Source organism: Myotis daubentonii, chromosome 4 (assembly GCF_963259705.1).
Source record: "Myotis daubentonii chromosome 4, mMyoDau2.1, whole genome shotgun sequence".
In the NCBI taxonomy this organism is placed as follows: domain Eukaryota; kingdom Metazoa; phylum Chordata; class Mammalia; order Chiroptera; family Vespertilionidae; genus Myotis; species Myotis daubentonii.
Genome location: NC_081843.1, coordinates 95797315 through 95812103, shown reverse-complemented (window position 1 = coordinate 95812103; position 14789 = coordinate 95797315). Strand labels below are relative to the sequence as shown.

The 14789-nt window shown below is 39.0% G+C and overlaps 1 protein-coding gene across 1 annotated transcript in view; it reads right to left on the bottom strand.

Moving 5' to 3' along the window:
• Positions 1 to 14789, bottom strand: part of CDH10 (cadherin 10) — a 135422-nt gene that overhangs the window by 38789 nt on the left and 81844 nt on the right. The window contains exons 3-5 of the mRNA XM_059694740.1: positions 2430 to 2724; positions 1100 to 1219; positions 295 to 462 (exon numbers count right to left, since the gene is read on the bottom strand). Coding sequence (XP_059550723.1) covers positions 295 to 462; positions 1100 to 1219; positions 2430 to 2724 — 583 coding nt within the window. The remainder of the gene's footprint in view (positions 1 to 294; positions 463 to 1099; positions 1220 to 2429; positions 2725 to 14789) is intronic.

Genomic DNA, 14789 nt, shown 5'->3' with positions numbered 1-14789 from the left:
TAGATTTTTTTATTGAAAAAAGTGTACCCTCAAGTTAGTATCCTCCTTATTAAATTCTAAGTGGAAATAAACAGACTTGTTGTAGAATTAGCTCTTACTTTGTTGTCCAGTAAAACATTATTTTCTTCTGCTAACTGGAAGAAATAGTTTTAGATTACAATTATAGATGAAGAGTGTGGTGTGTGTGTGTATGTGTGTGTATATGTGTGTATATATATATGTAGAATTTTTTTTTCTGATATTTTTTTACTCTAAAGCTTCTACCCTGCAGAAAGACCATTAAAGGCAGCTTACTCTGGGGGAAGCGAGGTGGATTGTCATTGACATCTGTCAGCGTGATGTTGACGGTGGTAGTCCCCGATAAGCCTCCCATCTGGCCGCCCATGTCCTTGGCCTGGATAACCACTTGATATTGCTCCCTGTTTTCTCTGTTCATGTTTGGCAAAGCAGTCCTGATGATACCTTGAAGAAAATATAAAAACATTTGTTATCTTCACTGAAATCTCAATTATCTGTTGATTAAGCTCACAAAGTATATGTCCAAACTAGAGACTTTTAAAAGACAAGATATGTTTTTTGCTATTAATGTTTATTGTCTAAAAATTGTAAAAGTGATCCAATGCAGATATTTTACAATTTGGGCCATTTTCCTAATTCTTAAAGAATACCATGGGTACTGGATAATTACCTAAACTCATGTGATGCAAACCCATACATAAAAACGGGCATCTTTTCTTTTTTAAAAAATTTTGTTGTATTGCCTAAAGTATTACAAAGAGTATTACATATGTCTCTTTCCCCCCCCCCCTTGACATTCCTCTGGCCTCCCCTACACCCCAGTGTCTTGTGACCATTGGTAATGCTTATATGCATGCATACAAGTCCTTCGGTTGATCTCTTACCCTCCACCCCCACCCCAACTCTACCTGGCCTTTAGCTTGCTCAATCATTCAACTTGGAGTTTGTAAATCTCTACATGTGGCGTCACCACTCTGCTGGGAGTATCAATAGTAATGTTTGTTCTTATTTTCACACCTTTTTTCTACTTGTAAAGATCGTAAAGAATATTAAATTAACAAACCAATTCATGGTTCCTGACCTGTTTCAGGCTCCACAGAGAAGTACGGCTGCCCTTGGAGAATGCTGTAAATGACTCTGGCGCTGTTTCCATAGGAAGGGTCATCGGCATCGGTAGCTGTGACTTGCACCACAGAAGTACCTGAAGTATCCAAATTCAGCTTAGTTCTGCACAGTACCAGAAGGAGGAGCAAAAGCACTGGTTTTCATGGAAGACTTGAATGATTTTTGGCTTTAATCATGACCTCTTAAAAAAACATGTATTGATAATTTAGATGAAAATCATACCGAGAGTTAACTCTGAGTTCAAGTACATATTTATGTAGCCAACAAGTTTATTTTTATGCATGCATATAGATACTGATAGAGTGTATCAGATTTTTTAAAAATGCAGTCACTTTACAAATGCTCAGGTTTGATACTTAAATTAATTTTCTCATAATAGATTTGTTTGATGTAAAGGGCACATCTAATCACAAAGGAGTAAGTATGCTCCTTTCCCCCTCTCCACTAATTAACTATAAAAATAATTAACATCTGCTCTAGAATACAATTTTATGAATAGATTAAAATTTAAATTTAGAAGCAATCCAAGATGATCCCAAGTTCCACGAATTATGAAAAGCTATCTCATAAAGTTCAAGGCATTTAAAAGGGCTTTATAATAAGGCAATGGGCACAAGTCCTTGGGATTTAGTGAAGTAAATATTAAATAGTAATCCCAGAACAATGCTTTTGAGAAATGAAGAGTTCAAACTTTGCTATAACAACTTTTACAAATTTTTTTCCAATTGTGTTATCAGTTTATATAACTTGTCCTACATTTGAGAAATGAATCTATTTTACTAAATCCAAACATATATCTCTAAAACTGTTTTCATATGTTGAATTTTTTATAATCCTCTATTCATAAAAAATGAATGTGGTCTATGTAAAATAATTGGATGATCTCATTAACACCATCATTTACATTGTCAAGATAATCCAGACACACTCAAGGCAAATGACTAGACTATATATGCAGACACTCTTTTTATACCTATGTTCTAAATGTGCTTATATTTGGTGTCAAAATATTACACAGCTATTACCCAAATTCATGTGACAAAAATTTATATTTTCATAGTTTTCTACTAAGTTAAATGGTATTTTCTTGGATTTTTGAGGAAAGTGTCCACTTATTTTTATTGTAAGACTTAAAAATACAAAAACTCCTGTCCTAAGTGAGGATATTATGTATGATTTTTGTAGGAGTCAATGGTGATTTCAATTAAGTGGTCATAATATTTTGAGAATTTCTTGATTTTTTAATACTTTTTGAAAAACACCATAAATGTTTTAAATAAACTTACCTACGACAGACATTTCAGGAACACTAGCTGTATAAATTTCCTCTGGGAATGTTGGCTCATTGTCATTGATATCATGGATTTTGATCACAAACTCAGACTCCGGTTCTACTGGCCTCAGAGTTCTTCTGTTAATAGCTTGTGCACGTAGAGTATAAAAGGCCTTTTCTTCTCGATCAATTCTTCTTGTGGCATGAATGTCACCTGTTTTTTCGTCAATAATAAAAAGTGTGCCAGCTCCATCTCCAGATAAAATATATTTGAGTGATCCATCTCCTTTATCTTGGTCTGAATGAAGCTAGGAAGAATAAAAAAAGAGTATACTGTCTAAAGGCACGTAATGTTGAAAGAATTCAAAGAGTTTCTTATATCCCATCACAGAATAATGGGGTCAGTTATTTTAGTTTTTTTAATGAGAGTTGAGCCCAGCTAGTGTGGCTCCTTCGTTGAGCGTCAACCTAAGAACCAAGAGGTCACTGGTTGTTTCCTGGTCAGGGCACATGCCTGGGTTAGAGGTGAATATAACAGTGGGTGAATCTGGCCTTAAGGTGGCAGACCTGGAAAAGAGACCCTCCTTGCACCAAGAAGCAAGTGCAGGGATGTTTGAGTAGGGAAAATGGGTCCCAAGAATCTCAAGTACAGTCTAAAAAAGGACATACAGGTTCCAGTTGTAAATATCCATTTGCTCCCATGGAATTCTTACCCCGAGGGGATGGGTTCGCCGTGGAAGGAACAGAGCATGTCTTTGTAAAACACGAGAATTATAAATATCTCTTTAATTGTACCATCCAATCAATAAACATTTTCTATGCTAAGATCACAGTTTGATTATTTGCAATAAACGAGTATGCTTTTAAAATTTATTTTTATTTTTTATCAGATAAAAACTATAAAGCATTTGTAATAATTTAGATATTGTGAAAGTGTTTTTTAATATTCATATAAAATGTAGTAATAATTCAGTATAGGCACACTGACATGTAGCTTAGAGAATTAAAAATTGGAGACTATATTTTTCAATTATGCAAAAAAATTATTGAGACAAATTTACCTAAATAGGTTTGATTTTTGCTCTTTAGATGACATATCAACACACATTTTGATCTAATTACATGTGAAAATATAAACTGATTATTTTCTCTTTAAAATAGAATTTTGTTTCTTTATTTGAAAGTTTCATTAATGGGAGCTTGTAAATGAACGCAACTGTGAAAACATTTTATATGAATATCAAAACTGTTTACCTTACATAAATATTTTGAGGCACAAATATGCCGAATATATTGTATTACTAGTATTGTTGGGTCTACAAAAGCAGTCTGCTTTTTGCCTAATAGTTTGCAGTAATTAGCACTTAGCCATCATATTTGGATCAGACTCCATTTTTTTATTTCTGGAAAATCAGTCATTATTACAGGCCTAATGGATAAAGTAAACCCCAAATTGATATATACTTTGGAGGAAAAGACGTCAGGTGACAATTTTCATGGCATATTTTACTATTCATAAACAACAAAGCAAGGTTGAGAAAACTCAAGAAACAAACACCTGCTTTTAAATAAAAAGCTCTTAGAAGTAACTAATGACTGTGTTGTCCAGAGAAACACTCTCAAAAAGTCAAAAGATTGATGCTTTTTAGTAACTGAAATTGCACGTAGTTGCCGGGCAACTTTCCAATTATATGGATGTGAAACACTGGGTAATTTTCCAAATGGCAGGCATAAGCATTGCATATTTCTTACTCGGTCTGAGAATCACCATAATTCAAGAAAAGATTGTTGATATTATCGATGATTTGATCAGATAAATTTGTGGTTTGTAGAAGACAGTTATAATGTTTACTGTCTAATCTTTCAACATTTTTAATCTTTCAACATTTTTAATTGAGAAATGTTTATTTACTCTCAGAAGAATCAGGTATTTCTAAATGTAAAACAGCAATTCCATATTAGTTCTATGGAAGATTCAAACACTGTATGTAATGGAAATTCACTGAACAACCCATAAACTAGCCCACAGAAATGAGGGAGTGTTTCCTTAAGTATATAAGACATAAGTTACTTGATAAAGCATGAGAAGAGGTTTAAACTTGGAAATTTTCTTGCATTTTACACCTCCTGGGGAAATACCGGATGGATATAGAACATAGATTTGGAGTAGAGAGGGTATAAGGCAAGATGGGAATCATTAATACCAGTTCTATTTTATTCAGTTAGTCATGAAAAAAAGTTGCTAGTATTGGTGAGATTTTAATTTTAATAATGCTCCATTTTGGACTATGAATCACAGCAGGATTTTTGCTTTCACTTATATACTACAGAGAGTGGAAATTAAATTTCACATCCTGGGAGTTCCTTTTGGATTAGAAAATTGAACATGGTATTAGGGAATCAAAAAGATGAGGATTGGAAGTTGGACTGTGGTTTTGAGAAATAAGAGGATTTCAACCTCCTCATAATTAAGAGAAATAAATTAAACCTGTGAATTTATACCTTTTGGCCTAAAGAGCTAGACTTAGAGTAAAATTTTCTTGAACCATTAGAGCGTACATAAAAGAAAAGTAAATTTTCTTTTTTGTAAATATATTTTTATTGATTTCAGAAAGGAAGGGAGAAGGAGAGATAGAAACATCAATGATGAGAGAGAATCATTGATTGGCTGCCTCATGCACACCCCACACTGGGGATCTAGCCCTCAATCAAGGGCATATGGCCTAACCAGGTATCTAACCATGACCTCCTGGTTCATAGGTTACTGCTTAACCACTGAACCACGCCAGCCGGCTAAAAAGTAAATTTTCTTAAAAAGGGAAACAGCTGATCACTAACACTAGATTAAAGGGCCAAAGTAACCATGTTTGGGGGCTTGCTATTAACATATGTTTATCAGAATCTTCTTTAAATAAACATGTTTGGGAACTGGACAGTAAAGAAGCAACAGATACTATTATAATGCCAAGAGATGCATTTCTAGACCTGAGATTTGGGGAGTTGCTCCCTCCTTTAGGTGAACAGTAGGGAGACAAGAACTAACAGTAACATTGATGTTGATATTGATGATTTCCTAACAGTTAAAGAAAAAAAGCAATGCAGAAAGTTCTTTAATCACAGTCCCCTGCCTAAGCTCCCCTCTTCTTTCTAAGTTGCTTTTTATTACTTTAATTACTTCTTCCCTGGTATTGTCTCTCTCCCTCATGTGTGTTTATTTCACATTACAACTCATTTACTAAGTCCATGGTTGGCAAACTGCGGCTCGTGAGCCACATGCGGCTCTTTGGCCCCTTGAGTGTGGCTCTTCCTAAGCCTTAGGAGTACCCTAATTAAGTTAATAACAATGTACCTACCTATATAGTTTATGTTTAAAAAATTTGGCTCTCAAAAGAAATTTCAATCATTGTACTGTTGATATTTGGCTCTGTTGACTAATGAGTTTGCCAACCACTGTACTAAGTAATATCAGATGAATGTTAATACTAAAAACTGTAGCTTTCTTGTTGCTCTTCACTTTTATATTTGAACTAGAGGCCTGGTGCATGAGATTCGTGTACTGGGAAGTGGGGTCCCTCAGCCCGGCCTGCACCCTCTTGCAGTCCAGGAACCCTTGGGGATGTCCACCTGCCAACTTAAGCGTGCAGTCATACATCCCTCTTGCAGTCCAGGGCTCTTGCAGTCTGGGACCCCTCGCTCCTTACCGCCCACGTGCAGCAGAGGCGGGAGAGGCTCCTGCCACCACCATTGCACTCGCCAGCTGTGAGCCTGGCTTTTGGCTGAGCGGTGCTCCCCCTGTGAAAGCGCACTGACCACCAGGGGGCATCTCTTTCATTGAGCGTCTTCTCCCTGGTGGTCAGTGTGCATCATAGCAACCGGTCATTCCGCCGTTCAGTTTATTTGCATACTAGCCTTTTATTATATAGGATGTTAGTTATCAATACTTGAATTTATTAAACATTTAACTGAATAAAATCAGTTGTTTCTATTACTGAGAGGTGGGATTATGAATTATGTGTCAAATACCTTACAGCATCTACTTTGAAATAACTTTTATATTGATTTGACCTTGTGCTATTTTATTATGTGAGACATTAAGTTTTCTTTAAATGGAGAAAAAATGTCAGATTATTGAGGCTTTAGTTCCTCAGTAACACCTGTTCTTCAGTGTGAAACATTTGTGCCACAAATCTTTAAGAAGAATTTTATGTTAATGCTGACCTTTTCTTTCCTTGAGGAAAACCTATTAAAAATTCACAACCTGCTATGTTCCTTGTAAATTCACAAGCAGATAAAGGACATGGCAAGATACATGACAATTAATGAAAATAGAACAACTGGTGCTGTGCTGCACATTTAAAAGTCATTTTCCTGATTTAACTTTTTTATTTAGATGTGGTTAATTATAACTCACTGCTTATACTGAGCAGTTTCATAATTAAAGCTGAACAATCCATTGAATTTAAAGTCATATTTTAAGTGCAGATCATTTAATGAAATCTGATCATTTAAAATGTGGCGTGTTTCTGATAATTTTACATTTCATGCATAACATTCATCTTAAGCTAATTTGTCTACAATTTTATAAGGTAAAAGTGGTCTTGTGGCAATATAGAGTTTGCCCGGAGCCAGTCCATGCTTGCTGTTTCAAGGGACCTGGCATATATGGCATACTGTTCTTAATATGTTTGCTCACCTTCTTGGCACTATGTGTTTTAACCAGAACTTGGCTGGAAATCCTGGCTAGAGATCCTGGCTAGGCTGCTGATCAACTGAACGCTATCTCCGTGTCATTCCTTCTTCGCCAACTCCGTCCACACCTTTGGGGACCCCTGGACCTGCTGGGGTTGGACCCCAGCATCTGGCGCCCAAACAGGGACCCCTAGGTAAGCGCCCGCACTCGGGATGGATAGGACTCCACCATAGGAAGAGGGTGGATAGTCTTCGCTGACTCCGTCCACACCTTTGGGAACCCCTGGAACAGGATTCCCTTAGGTAAGCCCCCCCCCCCCATTGAGAACCCCACACTCGGGACGGATAGGACTCCACCAGGGTACTGCAGACCCCTCTATAGAGGATAAGTAGGGTAAGAAGGTAGATAGTACAGAACTTAGATTGAGAAGATGTGCCATACTGAGTCCAAAGAAAGAAGACTCTGTATTGATCTTTAGATTAAGAAGATGTGCCATACTGAGTCTAAAGAAAAAAGGCTCTGTATTGATCTTTTAACACATATGCTTGCTAGCAGAGGAGTTAAGGTTACTCCCAGTCAGATGGAACATTTTATACAAGAAATACGTCCATGCTTTTCTGAGGAAGGAAAGGTGCTGGAAAGGTAAATGTAGAGGCATGGGAGAAGGTAGGCCCAAGGAGCCTTATCCTTAACCCCACTGCAGCCTTTCCACCCTGGGAAAGTGCAGGATTGGCAAGTTCTCCCTGGGGTGATAGATCAGGACTCAGGTAATAGCAGAAAGCGCCAATCCTACCCTTAAAATGGATACAAGAGAGGATTTGGGGTTTTTCTTTTTAATGCCTGCTTTTAAAAAATAAAAAAGGGGGAATTTGCAGGGAGCCAGTCCATGCTTGCTGTTTCAAGGGACCTGGCATATATGGCATACTGTTCTTAATATGTTTGCTCACCTTCTTGGCACTATGTGTTTTAACCAAGGTCTCCTCTCTGAGAAAGGTTGTTTCCCCAGATAGGGATTTTCCCCTGAAGTTAGGGAGGGAATAAAACCTCTTAACTAAGTGCCAGGTGGGTAATTAATCACTTTAACTACGAACAATCATGCTTAAGCTACATAATCTTTACTCCCTGGAATGGAGATAAGAAACGCCCTAACCTTTGGAATAGAGATTGATAGTATTGGGATCAACTGGTATAAATACAGATGTAACAAGACAGAACTTAGAAGACAGAACCTACACAGAACCTACAGACAGAAGAACTTCGCTGGAGAGAACATGGCAAAAGATCCTGGACAGAAACTGGCAACAGAACCTAGAGACAGAACCTAGCGAGAGAACATGGCAAAAGATCCTGGACTGAACCTGACTATAGAACATGGCAAGAGAACCTGACTAGAACCTGGTGACTGAACTTGGCTGGAGAACCTGGACAGAACGTGGCTGGAGATCCTAACCAGAACTTCACTGGAGATCCAGACCAGAACTTCGCTGGAGATCCAGACCAGAACTTGGCTAGAGAACCTGGCTGGAGAACCTGACTAGGCTGCTCATCAACTGAATGCTGCCTCCATGTCATTCCTTCTTCGTCGACTCCGTCCACACCTTTGGGGACCCCTGGACCTGCTGGGGTTGGACCCCAGCAATAGTTTAAGGCTGTCTTTATTTTATTTTCTACTAGAGGCCTGGTGCACAAAATTCATGCAAGGGTATGGTCCCTAGGTCTGGCCCATGATCAGGGCCGATCAGGTTCCCCACCTCCCCACCTACCTGCCTCCCCGCCTCCTCCTTCCCTAGCTCCCTCAGCACCCTGCTGCCACTGCTGGTCACCCGCCATGTTCCACGCCAACCCCTGGTGGTCAGCACACATCATAGCGAGTGAGCGAACTCCCATTCTCCCAGTCGAACTCACGAGGGGACACTTTGTATATTAGCCTTTTATATATATAGATTTTTAGACTAAAAGAAGAAACTGAGATCCAATTGATTTTTTATCTCACAGAATTAAAGTAAGATTACACTTCAGGATAGGTACTATGTTGATGGAAACTTTACCACTTAATATCAGTTCACTTTTATTTTTCAGTTCCTCACATTAAATGAGAAATTACGATGATATACTTACGAAGTACAGGAAAAATATGTAATTTGTTACCAAAAGCATAATCTATAAAAAATGTGATATTTTCACTCTTCATTTAAAGAAAAAAGGGCAAGTCTTAAAAAGTGAATAAATATCTATCAATTCTGTCTGTAAAAGTTTGATCACTAGTTCAGAAAAACTTATATTGTGCGAGATTCTTTTTCACTCAGAAATACTGATGCCTTTTGGATATTGGTAATTGTTGGTATTTGGTTAGATTTCAAAAATGGATGGACCTGGATATTACTATGCTGAGTGATAAGCCAGTCAGAGAAAAACAAATATCATATGATCTGCCTTATATGTGGAAGCTAATGAACAAAATAAACTGACAAACAAAATAGAGACAGGCATTGATACATGAAACAGGTGACAGCTGTCAGAGGGGAGGGGATAGCGGAGGACTGGATAAAAGAAGCTGACATGATTGGTCAAAGAATACATATGCAAAGTCCTTGGGCACAGACAACAGTGCGATGGTGGCCAGAGGGAAGAGGGGCATGGTGCTGGGTGGAGGTGGGCAAAGAACAGGAAAACGGGGACATCTGAAATAGTGTCAACAGTAACAACAAAATGAGAAAAACTGGGAAAATTCTGAAAAATTAGAATTATATTAGTAAGATTACATTGCGATTACATGGTTGGGCTAGCTCTTTGAAGGATAAATTTTGATGAAATGCATCACAATGACTGTAACATTCATTCTCCAATTTAACAACTTCTATTTTTGTGTGTGTTCATTAACTTTAAAAAAATCGAGAAATTGTTAAATAGATTTGCTAATGCACAGTTATAATTTTATGCCTGGTGTTCTTCCAAATAGCCAATAAATTCTATATTTGTTTTTTTAAAAAAATCCAGATTGTGGCAAATATGCTATGCTATTCTGGTAGCATCCTCATTAGCATTTTGCTCTTTCTGCTCTAGTGAGTAAGATAATATCAGATGTAAAAGAAGGAATTCAATGAAATAGCTTTAAATTTACAACCAATAAGACATTTTAGAGAAGACAACCCAGCATCAGGAAGCAGCTGAAGACATGTTAAAGCATGTAAACACAGTCTGGTCAGAAATAAATAAGTGGTTACTCATTTTGTTGAGCCTGGAGGGAAAAGGGAAAAAAGGTGGGAACTCTTGAAATGGAGTATACGGAAGTTACAGAGAAGACTGAACATTATTTTAATCCTAGAGGCCCGGTGCATAAAATTCATGCACAGGTAGGGTCCCTACACCTGGTGCGCGATCATCACCAATCTGTGGGGTGACCGGAGGGGCGATTGGGGGGCCCCCACTGTCATCCGCCTTGGCTGGCCTGGGGCCTGTGGGCGGGGGCAGCTCCTCTGTTGAGCGTCTGCCCCCTGGTGGTCAGTGCACATCATAGTAACCCATCATTGCACCACTGCTTCCACAGTTCGGTCAATGTGCATATTAGCCTTTTATTATATAGGATTGATTATATAGAAAAATGTAAATGAAGTGTTATGAATCCAAATGAAACCATTACTTTCCATCAAAAATAGAAATGAGAAATAAAGCTTAACAATGGAATGGATTGTAAAAATATTTATGGTCATTTAAAAATAACCCACATATATAATTTATTATTTTTATTTTTAACTTTATTTTTATTTTTGACACTATTATAGATGTCCCCGTTTTCCCCTCCTTTTCCCACCTCCACCCAGTCCCTATCCTCCTTCCCTCTGGCCATCAACAAATATATCATTTAGATTGATAAATACTTTCCTGAACACTTTCTTTCTGGGGCCAGAGAAAAGCACAGAGGATGAAACAATCGATGGACAATGATGTCTATATGGCTTGGTGTCTGGCATAAAAAATAAGTGAGTTATTTTCCACATTTGAGAGGGTTCTCTAAAGATCTCCTCCAAGAGAAAAAAAGAACCTTAGTGAGGTCTGGGTTCAATAACTGGAGATTCCTCTTCCCATCTGGTCTCCCAAGAGTGCAACCAACTGAAAATTGGCCTTGTTTCATGGGCCACCCTGACTGGTGAGTCTAATCTGGGCTGGTCCTAAAGTACTGGGGGCTCTCCTTAAAGAAATGAGGGATTACTCAGGACCCTACAACAGGTCAGATTTCTTTTCTTTGTCTATAAAATCCAAGACATCTCCTGCTAAACTACTGCTGACTTACACCTTAAAGTGTCTTAAGAAGGATATATTTCTTTGCTAGTATTGTAAAGATATCGAGATTAAATTGAAGACATTTATTTAAGTTTTGCATAGACATATATTTTACAGGACATCATCTGCCTCAAGACCTTAAATGTCATGTATAATATACCGTAAAAATATTCTTTCTAATAATTAATTTATCCTTTTTAGAGAGAGTTATTGGAAAATATTTTAGATAAGGTTTATATTCTTCTAGAAGCATGGCATCTTCCTTCTTACAGTTTTGAAAATCAATGAATTAAAAAAAAATCTTGAGGTGTGCAAATGACATTGAACATTGTATACCTATTTTCCCCTCACAACTTCAAGGAGTCTTCTTAAGCATTTTGGATTTAAAATATAGGAATGTATCTATCATTACATGTCTAAAAATGTAAGTAAATGCAAAATATTAAAACCATGATATTTATTTTGATTAATAAGATAAAAGAAATTAGATAAAAAATAACAAATGATCACCCCTTTCCTCTGGGCTACAGTGGCAGCTGAGAATATTTCCTCCTTCCTTTGTGCCCATAAAGGCTCAATGATAAATAATGTAAGAGGGGAGAAGGCTAGGGATAGGTATTTATTGAAGGAGTTTACTTAAATAAGTATTTCTTGAACTAGATTGAACTAAGATAAACTAAATTGAAGATAAACTAAATTGTGCTATTTTAGGAGTTAGAGGTTTTAAAGACTTTTGCTAGAGGCAAAATCTCTTGGGTTTCTAAGGCTTGTAAAGGTGCTTTTATCTTGAAATCTATAGAGTAACAAGTACCTAATTGGATGTTCAAAAGAGAAGGACCAGGCAGCTGCATGTTCTTTCTAGGGGTTATGGTCAAGGAGGAGAAAAATTAAAACAAGTTTGGAACTTTACATTTATTGTTATTTTTAAGGCACTGAATGAAATGATAATCTAAAAAGGGATAGGAGCCCCTACCCTAGGAAAAAAATTGCACGTTTGTGTGTCTGTGTGTAAAATACAATGTTTATGTGATATCAGGGGGCTCAATTATCCTCTAAAATATAGCCATAGACCACTAAATTTAAAAAAGAATGCTTAGTCTAGTTCGACTTTCTATGTTTTACAGTTTGGTCAGAAATAAATAACTAAATAAATCAAGTAAATGTCCTAGTCAAGAGAGGAGATTGTTGAGGTTGCTGCCTTAGCTGGTTGGGCTTGGTGTATAGAATGTCAGCCTGAAGACAGCAGGGTCCCCTGTTCAATTCTGGTCAAGGGCACATGCTCAGGTTGTGGGCTCAATCCCCAGTAGGGGCGTGCAGGAGGCAGCCAATCAACGATTCTCTCTCATCATTGATGTTCTCTCTCTCTCTCTCTCTCTCTCTCTCTCTCTCTCTCTCTCTCTCTCTCTCTCTCTCTCCTTTCTTCTCTGAAATCAATAAAAATGTATTAACAAAAAAGGACATTGTTCTTTTGGCTGAGACATTCATATCTTCATCAAATTATAAAACCTATTCCACAAACTTACCAGAAAATAGCATGCCTCTATAACTTGTATCCTTCCACATTAAGTTGATGTACCCACCCTATAAATTCTTACTCTTCTATCAAGTTCCCATTTATGCCTTATATCCTACATGAAGCCCATTTTCAAGCTCTTTTGAAAGGCTAACTTGACCTCTCTTCCCTTCCTAATTTGTGTTTAAAAACAGAATTCTAACTTGTGTGTTTGTATGCATATGCATATATGCACCTAATTTTATAACACCTAGACAAATTTTAAACTATTATTTTTATGTCTTTATGGAGCTACAAATATATTTATTTTGAGGATAATAAATATTCTATTCTTTTGGACTCCGAACATTTCACTGTACACACACACAGAATTATTTATTTGTAGGAGGGATGGACATAAAAAAGTCAAATGCCACAGACATGAGAACTAACGAGTTCATTTTGTGCTACTGATTTGAAAAGGCTGAACATTCTGGATGGAGTAAAATTGAATTAGAAGCCCATAATAAAAAGTGGGGATTGATCACCCTATATTATAAGTATAAATGTACATAAAATCATTCTTCATATTGAAAAAGACTGTGCTGCAAGTTAGATAGGAATTTCAGTAAACTTTGAGATTGAATCAGTGAAATATGACATCTACATGAATTACTGGGATACAAATTTAATTTTTTTTTAGTAATAGCTAGGGATAGAAATGTGAATCTAAATTTGTCTCTGAAACTATATGATAAGTCATTATAGACATCTGCATTTTATCATCCTATCTAATAAAAGAGAAAAATGGTAATTGGCATACGACGATACACTTTTCATTGGCTAATCAGGGCTATATGCAAATTAACTGCCAACTAAGATTGGCGGTTAACTGCCAACAAGATGGTGGTTAATTTGCATATGTAGGCACAATGCAGGGAGGTGAAAGGGAAAGCAGGAAGAAGTCCCCTGCCACTGACAGTGATCGGAAACCCAGGGGGGAGCTAAGAGCTGGGGGGCAGGGCAAAGGCGGCCCTGGGGCCGCCTTTGCCCTGCCCCCCAGCCATGATCGGAGAATCAGGTGCCTTTGCCTCCCTGGCCAGTGATAGCAGGAAGTAGGTGTGGAGCCAGCAATGGGAGCTGGGCACGGTCGAAGCTGGCAGTTCCGGGAGCTAGGGCTCCCTTGCTTGGGCCTAAAGCGGAGCCCACGATCGCGGGGCCACTGCAGCTGCGGGTCCCCGCTGCCCGAGCCGGACGCCTCAGCCAGAGGCGTTAGGCCTGGGCAGGGGCGGAGCCTGCAACCGCGGGGAGCTGGGGGTCCCCTGCCCAGGCCTGACACCTCTGCCAGAGGCCTCAGGCCTGGTCAAGGGGCCGATCCGGTGATTGTGATCGGAGGGTGATGAAGGTCAACTCCTCTGGCCGAGGCATCAGGCCTGGGTGGGGGGCAGAGCCGGGAATTGGGGGGATATGATGGTCCCCTTGCCCAGGCCTGAAGGCTGGGTCAGAGGCGTCAGGATTGGGCGGGGGGTGGAGCAAGCGATCAGAGGGAGATGGGGGTCCCCTGCCCAGGCATGATTCCTGGGCCAGAGGCCTCAGGCCTGGGCGGGGGCCAGAGCCAGTGATTGGGGGGAGATGGGGGTCCCCTGTCCAAGCCTGACACCTCTGGCAGAGGCGTCAGGCCTGGGCAAGGGGCCGATCAGGCGATCGGAGGGTGATGGGGGTCTACGCCTCTGGCCGAGGCATCAGGCCTGGGCTGGGGGCAGAACCAGTGATGGGGGGAAATGAGGGTCCCCTGCCCAGGCCTGACACCTCTGTCAGGCCTTGGTAAGGGGCCGATCCTGCGATTGGAGGGTGATGGGGGTCAATGCCTGAGGGCTCCCAGTATGTGAGAGGGGGCAGGCTGGGCTGAG